Source organism: Chionomys nivalis, chromosome 15 (assembly GCF_950005125.1).
Source record: "Chionomys nivalis chromosome 15, mChiNiv1.1, whole genome shotgun sequence".
In the NCBI taxonomy this organism is placed as follows: Eukaryota; Metazoa; Chordata; class Mammalia; order Rodentia; family Cricetidae; genus Chionomys; species Chionomys nivalis.
The window spans coordinates 5305702-5320045 of NC_080100.1; the positions used below are offsets into that span (position 1 = coordinate 5305702).

At 41.4% G+C, this 14344-nt stretch overlaps 1 protein-coding gene across 2 annotated transcripts; it reads right to left on the bottom strand.

Annotated features, from left to right (window-relative positions):
- Positions 1-334: 334 nt before the first annotated feature.
- On the bottom strand, positions 335-14344 carry LOC130887591 (zinc finger protein 58-like). Of its 2 annotated transcripts, none has more exons than XM_057790112.1 (4): positions 14078-14344; positions 7000-7126; positions 5831-5926; positions 335-2478 (listed from the first exon to the last, which is right to left on the bottom strand). In XM_057790112.1, exons 2-4 carry the CDS (start codon positions 7121-7123, stop codon positions 1034-1036), a joined length of 1665 nt encoding a protein of 554 aa, XP_057646095.1. In that variant the 5' UTR covers positions 7124-7126; positions 14078-14344; the 3' UTR covers positions 335-1033. The 2 variants fall into 2 exon arrangements, with proteins under 2 accessions (XP_057646095.1, XP_057646094.1); XM_057790111.1 differs by having other exon boundaries at positions 14010-14344.

Below are 14344 nucleotides of genomic sequence, written 5' to 3' on the forward strand. Positions count from 1 at the left end.
CAGAGGAATATTCTCCACACTTTGATCATTTTGCATCTCTGTAGTCTTCTCCATCTACTACACAATTAATACATTCTGGTGAGGGTTGAGAGGTGCCTGACTGTGGGTATAAAGATGAGAACTTGGGTTCATTTAGTTACTGTCCACTCATTAGAATGACAGCATTAAATCCTCCCTAGGACTTATCACCTAGTCAAGCAGTTTATCACCAAAATAACATCACATGAGTTACAGTTTGTAGAAGGAGCTTCAAATGCAGTCAGAAAATGATTGTTTACCCCCATACCTTTTCCTGCTATTATTGCTCTGTGGGCACTGCTGTTTTTATCTGAGGCAAAGCAGCTGCACCTGAAACTATCACTACCTCAGCCGACGGCTGCACCTCTGCAGCCACAGCTGCTGCCTTGCTGCAGAGGCCTTATAATTGCAAGAGCATTCATGTTGTTTTAACGCTGTCTCTGTCCTTTTATATAAGCAACAAGGATTCCAGAGTCAAACGCGGGATGAAAAACTGCTAGCTCACCAATATTTTTATTTTACACCAAGGGGAGATATTGCAGGAGCATGGATGATTCCACTGGGAAAAACAATAGTAAATATTCAGATCTCAGATTCTGGGCAACCAAGGGACAAAGCTATGACATGGTAAAGATTTAATCGAGCATTTATAATTATCGAAGATAGAGATTATTAATAAAGGCAAGTTTCAAACACATTGCTTGAATAAACTGTTGGGAGTTACAGCAAAGAGGTCTCTATTCTTCTCTGATGACATTCTAATAGGATTAAATTAATATTATCCATATGTATTTATTTCAGTTGGATAATACCTGATTTGTTGACAAAGACTTTCCAAACAAACACTTCACACACTCACGAAGTTTGCAGTCAGAATGAAACATTTGATGTGTTTTAAGGTTTGAAGAAGTAAACTTTTTAAGACATTTGTTTGACTTCTCCCCTGTATTAACTATATCATGTGTTGAATAAGGATACTGAGACTAATAAAGTCTTTGCTACATTCTCCACAATTTTAGGGATCCTTTTCAGAATGAAGTTTTCTTTTATGTCGTAGAAAGGATGAAGACGAAGAAAAGCATCTGTCACAGTATTCACACTTGTAGGGTTTCTCTCCAGTATGAACTCTCTTGTGTGTCCTAAGGGTTGAGTTAAGATAAAAGGTTTTGTCACACTCTTCACACTTGTAGGGTTTCTCTCCAGAATGAATTCTCATGTGTCTCCTAAGGGATGAGTTACAAGGAAAGGCCTTGTGACAATCTTTACACTTGTACGGTTTCTCTCCAGTATGAATTCTTTGGTGAATCCGAAGATCCCTAGAATTTAAAAACCTTTTGCTGCAGTGTACACAGGTATAACGACAGTCTTCAGAATGGATTGTTTGATGGCGTCTAAGGAATACAGATGAGTAAAAGCACCTGTCACACTCTGTACATTTGTAGGGTATCATTCCATTATGAACTTTCTTGTGTCTCCTAAGGGACGAGTTACAACGAAAGGCTTTGCCACACTCCTCACACTTGTAGGGTTTCTCTTCCATATGAATTCTCCTATGTGTCTTAAGGGATGAGTGATAATGAAAGGCTTTGTCACACTCCTCACACTTGTAGGGTTTCTCTCCAGTGTGAACTCTTTGATGATCCTGAAGATCCCTAGAATAGGAAAACCATTTGCCACAGTGTACACAGGTATAAGGACTGTCTGCTGAATGGATTGGTTGATGTCGTCTAAGGGATAAAGAAGAGCTAAAGCTTCTGCCACAGTCTTCACAATTGTAGGTCTTGTCTTCAGAATGTATTGTTTGATGTCGCCGAAGGGATGAAGGCAAGTAAAAACATTTGCCACACTCTTCACACTTGTAAGATTTCTGTCCAGTATGAATTAATTGATGTTCCTGAAGGTATGTAAAAGAGGAAAAAGTTTTGCCACACTCAACACACTTATAGGGATGCTCTTCTGAATGTAGAGCTTGATGTCGCCGAAGGGATGAAGTGAAGCAAAAACACTTGCCGCACTTCTCACACTTGTATGGTTTCTCTCCAGAATGTTTTCTTTGATGTTGTCTAAGGTATGAAAAAGAGAAAAAACATCTGTCGCATTCTTCACATTTGTAAGGTTTCTCTCTAGAATGAATCCTTTGATGTTGCTTCAGCATTGAAAGATAGTAAAATGATCTGCCACAGTCTCCACACTTGTAGGTTTTCTCATCAGTATGATCTTTCTGATGTATGAAAAGTGCTCCAGGGGTATTGAAGGCTTTGTGACATTCTTTACACGTGTAGGGTTTTTGTCCAGTGTGAAGTCTCTGGTGTACGGAAAGTGCTTTATAAGAACTAAGGCCCTTACCACATTCTTCACACTTGTAGGTTTTAATCCTTGTATGAATTCTCTGGCATTGAATATATAGTGAGTTATAATCAGTGGCCTCGGAGAAAATGCTATTATCTTCGGGTGTTGTTCCTGTTGAGCAAAAGTTGAGATATGAACAAAAGGTAGAAAATATTCTTCATACTTACAATGCCTATCATTTAAAAAGAATACATTTATTAATACATAATGAAGCAGTGAAAAACTAGAGTCATTTCACAACTTAGAGGCACTAAGTATAAATGATAAAATATTGTAGGTAGAAATGATCTATACTTTTAGTAGAATCATGGAACATCCAAATAGAACATAGACATATTGGCGTATAATTCAAAGTTAAACAGCTAAGTTGCAAGGGCATTTTACTAAAAGAAATTAAGCCATCAAAAGAATAGAGATTGTATATTGCAGGATACCCATGAAACTATAAAGTAGCTGAGTCCAGGAAAAAGAATCTTAATTTTGACTTTGTGAATTTGAGACATAGTCTAATACAAACTTTTTATCCTTCACTTATAATTTTACTTTGGGAGTACAAAAGATATGCTACACAAGTAGACAGTCTATATAAAGATGAAATTTATAGTTCAAATTCAGGACATTATTTTACATTTTATTTGAAAGACCAGAATATATACTTGAAACATAGAGTCATGCTAAAACAAAACAAAAAAACTTCAGATTCACCTGTGCATAATGTAAATTTTGCTGAGACAATATGTTTGTCAATAAAGAGATGACAAAATTACTTCTTTCCTTTTTTGTTTGTTTTGGTTTTAGAAGACAAGGTTTTTTTGATGAAGACCTTGCTCTCCTGTAACTCACTATCTAGACCAGGCTGGACTCAAACACAATATTAGAAGGAGAAAAACATTTCTACCTTCCACTATCCAGTCCTCTGTACCTGCCATCAGATCTCTTTTTATACAATATGAATATGTATTACACTCATCATTAAAACTGATGGGTCAATGGCTACGCAGAATTTTCTGAGAAGAGAGAATGTTAGGAAGAAGAATGGCAGAGTGAGAGGAGTCGCAAGAAGATGCAGGAAAAAAAAGGAAAACATACTGTATTAGAAGAAGGAACTGTCATGTGACAGAGGGTAGATAAGAAATATGGGTTCATTTATAAAAGTAAGAGCTACCTAAAAATGAGCTCAAGCTATTGGCTGAGCATTTACAATTAATAAGTATCTCCATTTTGGGTATTTTGGTGGGGTTGTTGGGACAGAAACCTCCGCTTATAAATGGCATTCTAATCTGGGGCACACAGGACTACATAAGGCATGAGGAAGCTCAAAAGAACTTCTCACTACACAAAAGCAGAGCCAAATGCATCTTCTAAGTCTTCTGTCTCTCATGTGAGCTGCAGTACAGATGTGCATTTCCAGACAGCTGCCTATAGATTTGAGCCACCAGCTTGAGGTTTGAGATTTTGCTCATGTAGACAGAAAGGGTTACAGATGCTCAAGAAAGATAGATCCAGACATAAAAAGAAAAAATCTTTAAATGTGTTACAGTGTTTAATAATGTACAAATGCTTGTGAGAGTAAAGAAAAATAGTATAGATGGTCTGAAAAATATATACATACTTTTAAAATAAAGCAAAAGTCCTTAAAAAGGGAATAAAGTAATATGAAAGTTAAAGACACACAAAGAAGTAAAATACACTGACTGTCTGGAGTCCACGTGTTACTGTGTTGTCTATAGATTTTCTGACTGCTAATGAAGGAATGAGAGCTGCTGAGACTGACTGGACTGTGAAAACTGCTGGATTAAAGCAACCGATGTAGTTTTATCATGTCTTGACTTTAAAAGGAAAAAAGAAGTGAGAGAGGTTATGATTTTTTCCAACAACATGAGTATACTTTTACTACAATAAAGTTAAAACCATTCTTTTTAATTAGACAAAAACGGGGAAATGTTGTGGAATAATATTTCCGTACCCTGTGAAGATGTGTTGATTTTATTATTAATAAAGAGCTATTGGTCTATGGCTAGGCAGGATTTTTGTGGTTGACCAAATCGTGCCATTAGCAAGGCAGAGTCAGAGCAGTGACCTGGATGCCCAGAAGCAAGAGGTAAACATGCCATATGAAGAAAAGGAACTGCCATGTGGCAGAGTGTAAAAAAGACATATGGGTTAATTAAAATATAAGACCTAATTGGTAATAAGCCTGAGCTGTCATTTGATAGTTTATAATTAACATAAAATCTCTATATGGTTATTCGGGATTGGCTGCCAGCACAGAGCTGATCCATCGAGTTGCTGATGAAAAACACTGCCTAAACTCATCAGTGCTGATCCCACTAAAAACCTGGGCTAATGAAAACATATACTGAAGACGTCTGAGAATCAACAGGAGACTCGAGAAGAAGTGACCACAAGATATTATCGTCCAGCTGGAGTCATGGTAACATTAGCCATAATGCTTCCTATAGGTCTAGAGACAGTGGCAGACCTGACAGTATCTGAAATTAAACATTTACTAGTAATGATGTATCTGGAAACATCAGATTGACACATAAAAGTTTATAATTTCTTTACCAAGTTATTACTACATATATATCCAAATACCAGTCCCTGTACATGTTAAATAGATTAACCTGAAAAGAAAAAAAAAACCTGAAAAACCCATGGAGCCTTACAATTCACTAAAAGGCTTAAATCTACTAACTGTCATGAAAGAGAGCACACAAACACTGAACCCATAACTGGTTTGATGGGCTTCCTGAATCAAAAGCGTAAGGCCTTGCGGGTTGTCCTGTCATATCTTCCTATGTCTAATGGTCATGACCTGCTGAAGCAATTGGGGGTAAAAGTATTGAAAAAAACCAAACCGCCTCTGTTAAATTAGCATACCTAGAGGCCCACACATCCCCTTTATACGATATGCTAATGCTTTGGTTCTTCCCTAAGATCAGTGGGGAATGCACTGCCCAAAGTGCATCTGGTTCGTCTGAGTTTTATCCAATGCTTCCAACCCCCAATTGTTCTGACCAACAGAACTGACACCATTGAGCCTCTGTCCCTGCCTGCCTCTCTGTGATGGAACTGTGGGTTTCCCTTTATTAGCCCACTATGGTTACTTTTGTGTAGGGAACTTTCTTGCATGAGTCTGCTCTCAACCTCTGTAAATAAAAGACTCTCGGTCTTTACAGTTCTCAGTTCTATTTCCCTGAGCCTTAAGCAACAATGGAGAATCAACAAAAGAAAAACCTTGGCAGTCACTGTAATTAGAAGAATAGCTTGTAATTGGGGAAATCCAAAGTATAAGAGACTTAAACCCTCATAAAACTGAGACACCAGCTTTGACAACAAAGACAAGGAGAGACTTAAAGAATGATTCCCATAGTAACATGTTTCAAGGTAAATGGGAAAGCTTCACTTTCTGTTGGATCTCAGGATCTCAGCTCTGCCCCATCCCCTCATTCCTACACACCTGGGTGCACGCTGGCTGCTGCTTGTCTCTCCCCATCTGAAGGCTCTGGTCTTTGCTCCAGAAATGTCACCAGTTGTGGCTTAGGAACAGCAAGACCTGTGTATAGATAAAGAGAAGAAGTTGTTTATGTGTTTTTTTACTCAGAATTGACATGTCCCTTCCTGTACATGACTTGTAAGGACAGAGATGAGGTGACAAATGATTGCAGACAATCAGTTCCTTAAGTGTTTTCAGACAGGATCACAACACATGAAGGAGTCTACAGCACCCAGAGTCTGAGTTTCATTTCAGGGGAAAAAACAGTAACTTAGAATTGTAAAACAGTTCATTTAAAAAGTGAGCTCCACCTCTCATGCCACTGAATTTCTAAACGTCCCACTAGAGTCAGGGAAAGACATACCCATCTCGGAAAGGTGAAACACAGAAAGAAGCAAACAGTGTAAGCAATCTTCCTGTTTTCATTTTTTATTTTAATTTTTCATATGCATTGGTATTTTCTCTGGATGTATGTCTGTATGAGGTTGACTTGTTTAATTAATCTTTATCAATAAAACATCACGAGTGAGATACCGGCTAAGGAAATGAAAGATCAGAGAAGCACAGTAATGCCCTACCTCTTCCATCCCAGCATCCAAGGGCAGAGCTCCTGTCTCAGCCCAGCTTTCCACGTCCTGTTCCCCTCTCTACTGTCTTCCATATCTCTATGGTCAGCTGGTGGCTAGTTCTACCCTCTGATTCCAATCAAACTTTATTTGTCAGGATACAACACAATTAAAACATCACATAACATGAGGTTGTCAGACCTTAGGTTTACAAACAATTGTGAGCTGTCATAGGAGTGCTGGTGATGTGGGATTTCCTGCCTGGGCTAACAGGCCAAACAGTGCTGTAATTATTATAGTTTCTATCTGATTATTCAGGTCTGGGTGGCCGGGAAGGAAAGAGCAGTTTCCTTCTACTTAATGTCCTCTAGAAGAGCAGCCATTGCTCTTAACAACTGAGCAATCTCTCCAGCCCCGAAATGATTTTTAATATAGCGATATCCTTAATCTTTTTGAAAACGAAGGATATGAATATCACTGTCGAAATGCTCCCATGAGAAACCACACAAAGTGAGGAAGCTACATGTTGATGGTGAAATAAGAAGTCACTATAGATGAGATGCTCACCCAGGAATTCAAGGTGGCTGTAATTCTCCAGCATCACATCCCTGTACAGATTCCACTGAGCAGAGTCCAGACATTCCCTCTCTTCTGGAGAGAACTCGATGGCCACATCCGAGAAGGACAGCATTTCCTGAAATAAAGATCAGTGAATGATATCACACATGAATTTAATTAAAACCATAAATAATTTAAATGACAAGAGGCATTGGGCTGAATAGAACTAAAACTAGCGATAGCCAATTTGAAAAGAGAGAAACAATTGAAAAAATCCCTACCAAGACTGCCCTGTAGCCAAGTCTAGGGGCATTTTCTAAAGTAGTGATTCCTATGAGACAGCACTGCCCACGATGGTGGTGCCTGCACTGGGCACGCAGTTCTACATGGTCCGGGAAAGCAGTCTCGGGGAGTCAGTCAGCAGTGTTCTTCTGTGGCCTGTTCTCCACCTCATGCCTCAGGTTCCTGCCTTGAATTCTCTCAGTGATGGACTGTCACCTGGAGCTGGAGTCTAAAATAACCCTTTCTTCTCCAAGCTGTCTCTCATCACGGGCTTTAGCACAATAGAAACCCTCAGACAGGCACCACGGATTTGTCCAGGATCAGGGCATCACAAGACAATAGTTCTCTGGATCTGAACGTTTTAGTTTTCCATAATGCTCTCTGTGCTGCAGCGAGCAGTGTCTTTAACAGCAGAGACAGTTACACTTCAGTGGAGGTCTAAGGAAAAGCATCTGGAATGCAGTTAGCAACTGTGATGCTTTAGTGGCTCCAGTCTGTTCTCCTCTGTAACTTAAGAACTAAGAAGTCATCAGAGACAACTGCTGCTGATGCCGAGATGTGGGAGACACTGGGCACCTTTAGGGATTCAATGTCATACTGCTCATGGGTGTGGTTCACGGGCATAACAGCTAAGCAGGGCTATTTATTGCTTCTCTGCCTTGGAGCTCACAAAGCCCCTTCCAGCAGTAAGAAAAGTCACCCTTAGACAGAAGACCTTCAGGCCAGGCCCAGCTCCAATTCCCTGAGTCTGTGTCTGAAAGGCATGGCGTTTTCAGCACTGGGAGGGGTAGTAGCTTTATTATCACAAGACTTTCAGGACAACTGAAATATATCTGCAGTAAAGAATGACTACATGGGGGCTGGGGAGATGGCTTAGACATTCAGAGTGCTGGCTGCTTTTCCAGAGAACTGAGTTCAATTCCCTCTAACCATGTGGTGGCTCACAACCATTGGTAATGCATTTCAGTGCCCTCTCTGGCCTGCAGGCATACGTGCAGGCAGAACACTGTATACATAATAAATGAATAAATAATAAACCTTTACAAAGACTCAGAATGATTACATAGAAAAATGTCTTGCTGGGCGGTGGTGGCACACGCCTTTAATCCCAGCACTTGGGAGGCAGAGGCAGGCGGATCTCTGTGAGTTCGAGACCAGCCTGGTCTACAAGAGCTAGTTCCAGGACAGGCTCCAAAACCACAGAGAAACCCTGTCTCGAAAAACCAAAAAAAAAAAAAAAAAAGAAAGAAAGAAAGAAAAGTGTCTTTAAATAAAGTACAGAGTTGAGCATCAATGAGGGAGCCACCAAGTCTTGAAGAAACAGGCAAAATGAAGCAATTTGGTGAACAGAACACCAGTAATTTCTCATGAAAAAACAAACAGAACTGTTTTGAAAGCTTCTTTGTAGCTTGTATAGAATGTTACCACCTTTAGAGGTGAAAATAAATAGATCCCATGCTTTTATTAACCAGGTTACTAGTTCCTCACATGAGGGTCATGACCCCTTGGAGAAACCTTCAACTACAAAAGTATTTACAACAAATAACTTTGGTAAAATCACAGATATGATGTAGCAAAGAAAATAATTTTATGGTTAGGGGTCATCACAATATGAGGAAATGTATTGAAGGGTCACAGCATTAGGAAAGGTGAGGCAGGTGAACTAGGGGGTCACCAAGAAGAGGCAAAAATTACTAGCATGGAGGAAGGCAAGAGCCCAGAGAAGATGAAGATGGAAACACTAAACTCTGAGAGAACCTGACAAGTCCCCAAAGCAGAAGTAACTGTGAGGATCACTGCCCACATTGGCCACCCCAGCTACCATCATTCTACATGGGCAAGTGTCTGCTGTCTTGCGGCCAATCCTGTGAGACACTGTGAATGGAAGGCAGTGTGCCTGTAACAGGGTATCATGAGGAGGGATTTTAGCCAATAAGATTAACAGCAAATATTTCAGGCAATTTAAGACTGGCAAACAAAAACAAAACCTGGGGAAGTGCTATGGGAAAGAGCGCTCACTGCTGGACAAAGCATGCATGTCATTGAAGGAAGCTTTATTTCCTTCTCCAGGCTGAACTGGTATTACTAAGAGTTCATTCGTGTGGTTGAGATTCATTTTTCCACAATAAGCCTGTTGAGATAATAAGTTGTCAAAGTATAATTTGCATTGCAATGTCAAACACCTCCTAAAATATTGGTATAATTTGTAATTATACATCATTATTTCTTCTAGTAATTTAATGAACCTTCTTAAAAGTTCTTACTTTATTAACCAGATCAAGATAGTTTTCTCCTGACACTGCTTCAGTATTTCTTCCCAATCTTAATGACTAGCATATTCTGCCTGTATTTTTTGCCACCAACGTGGACAGCTATATCCACTTAAAACCTGAGAGAGTTTGGGAAGTAATTCTAGAAACAAAAGGACAGAGTTAAGCACGGCTTCATGGTAGCAGCATTTTCTCGGGTGGGCTGTTAGCTAGAGGTAAGCGCAACTCATTAAGAGAGGATTCCTGACTCAGCTTTAGCTGCAAAAAGCTTGCAACTGTTTTAAGAGGACCCACCACCAAACACTTAAATGGTGTTTGTGAATAGCATGCTTCTTGGTGGTGGCATGACCCTTGAAACTCCATAGAGTTGTGGCAATAAACATGGCTCTAGCTATTACCTTCGCCATGAGGATGGAAACTAAGGAAAGCTAAGGAATGGGCTGGATCCAGCAGTCAAAGTCGTGGCTTTAATCCTACTCATAGCGCTTAGCGAATTAAAGACTCATGTGGTCAGAAAAAGAGAGATATAAAGATAGATTCAGATTTTTTTAAAAAAACCTCTAAATGGTGTAGAGTCTGTTTAAATATATACTAGGACTTGGGATTGAAAAGAAAAAGGAGAAAATCATGAAAAAAAAAAGAAAGAGAGTAGTTGGGAGTGGTGGCACACACCTTTAATCCCAATACCTGGGAGGCAGAGGCAGGCAAATCTCTGCAAGTTCAAGGCATGGTGGCACACAGTTTCAATCACAAAATTCGGGAAACAGAGGCAGGCAGATCTCTGTGAGGTCAAGGAGAGCCTAGTCTATAGAGTGAGAGCCAGGACAGCCAAAGATACACAGAGAAATCTAGTCTCAAAAAAAAATAAATAAATAAAAATATAAAAGAAATAGAATTTAAAATACAGTCACGTAAAGATGAAAAACACACAGAGAGTCTGGATACTGTATGTTATTGTATTGTCTTTGAATTGTTTGATGGCTGAGAAAGGAGCTACAGCTGCTAAAAGACATTTGATTACAAATGCTGATGGATTAATACAACATATATATTTTGAAAATGCTTTGACTTCAAAACTTTAAGTCAAAAGATATGTTACTTTGGAGAAGAGGTTTTGTTTTTGTTTCCACAGGAAATGAGAGGCTGTGGATTCATTCCAGGTTAAGAAAAATCAGGTATGATCAAGGAAGACTCCCTGAGAAATGTCCGATAGGAGCAAGAGCCCTAGAAATCTGAGTTCTACATCCTGAATAACCTCAAGACTGCTGGCTGAAAAGATCAAGCTTCACAGAATATTCCAGTCAAGAAATGACCATAAATCTAAATTTTCTTTAGGTCCCCATAAGATTACCAGCACCCTGAAGCAGCAGGGAGTAGCCTAGAAAACTATGCCCACATTCCCCAAAAAATGGATTATGGATGCTTGCCTTTGTTTAGAGAGTTGATTACAAGTTGTTATGGATAATGGTCAGGAAGAAAGCTAAACAAAGGAGACGTGATTCACAGTTCAGGAGTAGTGGAGGCTGGTCCTAGAAGGAAGCCTAGAGCAACAAAATGGACAGAGTATGTACAATAAGAATTCTTGCATTTCCTCTTGGTGTCCCTCAGAAACAGCTTTCAGAGAGAGAGACAAAACTGAAGACTAGGTGTGATTGGTGGGAACTCAAAATGAGGTTCAAAGAAATGACGAGATTGAAGGTCAGGATCTAAAAATTAGAGACCCTCCTTTCAAAGTAAGCAACCTACGGATAACAAGACATAGTGCTTAAAACATGTACCACAGACATCATGAAATAGTAACTCCTTGGTCTTTGTTCCAGGGCTTTGTTCCATAACTGTGGCAAGAAAAAAAGTCATTAGCTTTTGCTTCAAGGCACCAAGTTCGCAATTTTATGACTCAGAAAGTTAATTAAACCATGAAAAATATGGAAGAAATATAGTACCTGTTTTGGAAACATGAATTATATACTGAAACTTTGTTTCAAAATAACTATCACATGTTTTGCTGTGTACATTAGCTGTCTAGATGTATTTGAGGATATTAATAGTCCATACATTGTTTCTGAGTCTTCTTAAAGCAACACACTGACATTAGAATAAGGTGAAAGACGCCTGGGAGGAAAGACACAGGGCTGTCAACAAGGGAACTGAACTGGACCTGTGGAAGAGCAGGACCCACCGTTAGCAGTTTGTTTTACTGGTTGCATATGCAGTGCCCCATGTGGAGGACGGTGCAGGAAGTGGTTTTGTTCCGGCTCACTGTAAGAAGCATCTGCTCACAGTGGAACCTCTGCTGTGAGGACAGGGAAGGCATCCCAGCTGCAGCACATAGTTTGCAAATCAACAAAGTGCTGACTGCATGGATTTGTTAAAGTGCTCACTGTAAGAAACATGAAAAGCACCATAGAAAGTATTTATCACATCATTGAAGTTGAAATGCTGTCAGACTCAGGAAGAATAGGCTGGCCTGGAATTTGCTATGAAGCAGGGGAGGACCAGAGGGCCCTGCCTCCCCTCTCACAAACGCAGAGATGACAGGGATGTGCCTCAGAGGAGACTGACGTTTCTTTTCTGTCACAGGTCTGGTTACTAAAATCCCAGGAATACACACAGGTCTGGGAGTTCCCTCACCTGCTGACCTGACACAAAAGCCTGGCAGTGTAACACAAGGCCACGAGAGCTTTTCACCTGTTCCTAGGGACCCTGCTTCTGGACCAGCTCAACAAGCTCAAGGCCTGATCAAGACGTTGACACAACCACTGTGGGCCAAGCAGATCCTGTCGTTTTCACAGTAGTCCGCCTACGTTAGGGATGAGGACCTGTCAAGGCTTTAAGGGAACCCAGACCTCAAGGTGAGACCTGGAGTCAGCTTCTCCAGTTCCTTCTTCCTGCAGAGGGTCCTCTGTGTGTGGGCTCTGTGTGTGTTCTCTCACCCCTAGTCACAGCTTTCTATAGAGCTGGTCCTGGCAGACCTTGCCGCTTCATTCCAGAATTTACTGCCAGAGACCTGAGGCCCCTCAGATATTTTTCCTTTCTTAGTTCTTTAGCCATCAGAGCAAATGAACACAAGGTAAACTGTCTCCCTCACTCACCCCCGTCTCCTGTGCCAGGGTGCTTCTCCATTCCACTCCTGGCAGTTTCCCGTGGCAGGCCCCAGTTGTAGGGTTGATAATAACAACCTATTTTTTTCTCCTAGCAACCTGCCTTCCCATCTCCTTTAACAGACAGATGTCTGAGGTCTCCAGGATGTCAGTGAATCGGGTGCCTCTCCAGCCACACTTCTAGGTGAGTGTGATGTGAGTCCACCAACTCCTGACTCTCCTCTCCCCTACATCAATGCCCAAAGGAAGAAGACAGACTTTAATCAGCATCCCTATACCAAAGAGTCTGGGATGCTTGGGTGGAACTTCCATCTCAGCCCCTGGCATCCATATATCTGGAATATTTCAGTTAAGGCTTCACCTCAGCCCCTGGCATTCATATAGCCAGAGTCTGGAATGTTTGGGTGGAAGATCCATCCCAAGCCCCCTCCTGTGGGAGTTGACTCAGTTCAGACTCCACCCCCGAGAAAGCACAGCAAACGATGACCCCTCCCCAGAGATGTTCAATACCACATCCACATAGTATTTAAACAGCACCCTAGAGAACAAACACATGGTTTTCCAGTGGTTCTTCCCTATCTCCTCTCTTTGGGGGGCTGGAAATCCATCAGGGAGCATTGGTATACATTAAACCTGGGCTTTGTCTAATTTGGTTTGATTTGGTCTGATTCAGATTATAGCATAGGCAGAGAGGCTTATTGGAGAATAAAAACTTTTCATAAACTTCAAGACCATACATTTAGGCCAGTTACAAAGTAAAGGAAAGATCAGAAACCACGACTGCTCTAAAGATCTAAGAAATCTCAGATGGGCGGTGGTGGCGCACTTCTTTAATCCCAGTACTCGGAAGGCAGAAGCAGGTGGATCTTGGTGAGTTTGAAGCCAGCCTGGTCTACAAGAGATAGTTCCAGGACAGGCTCCAAAGCTACAGAGAAACCCTGTCTCGAAAAACCATATATAAAAGATACTGAGAAATCTCATAGCATCCACAGGAGAACGGGTCAGCTAGTGAAACAGGCCTCCCCACCATAGCGGCTCAGTGAGCTCCCAGCTCCCCCTCAGGAGCAGGCAGTCAGCTGAACATCCTTAGCTTGCAATCCTGGACCTCCTGGACCTCGCACTACTCCGCGCTACCAAGCAGAAGCCCAAGGCGCTCTCGGGCTGCCCAGGCGTCCTAAGAAAACCATCACTCAAAGCACGGTCCCTATTTCCTCTCCCCAGCCCTGACCTGCAACCTCAGGTTGCACCTGAGCACAGCACCTCCAAGGCAGCTTCCCCCGCCCTCCCACCCAGCCCAGGACCGCTCCCTCCAAGACGGCCCCGCACCCCGCAAAGTGCTTCAGGCTGAGCTGCACCCTTGACCAACCTCCATGTCACAGATGCAACCGGAATGTGCAACAGACGGAACTCTCCTCAACTTTGGGGAAGACTCACATGTGGAGACCGAAGCAGGAAAGGGATTTCCTGGACGGCGTTTTGTGACGTCACAGACGCGGGGACTACATTTCCCAGAAGTCTGCGCGAAGCACAAATGACCCCTAGGAGGTAAGAAATTATACACGAAACTAAACTAAATAAAAAGAAGTGCTATCCTCACATTAATCATTTCCCAACATGTAACTCCACGGCACCGGATTCCGATGCAAAAAAACAAGAGATTTTTAATATTCAATGTCGAGCTTGGACTTCATTTCCACCACA

Coding starts and splice junctions, on each gene's coding strand:
- LOC130887591 (XM_057790111.1), bottom strand. Junction 5,927..6,999: donor CAGCCACCTTGAATTCCTGG/GTGAGCATCTCA, acceptor ATCTATACACAG/GTCTTGCTGTTCCTAAGCCA. Junction 2,479..5,830: donor AGCAGCCAGCGTGCACCCAG/GTGTGTAGGAAT, acceptor TTTGCTCAACAG/GAACAACACCCGAAGATAAT.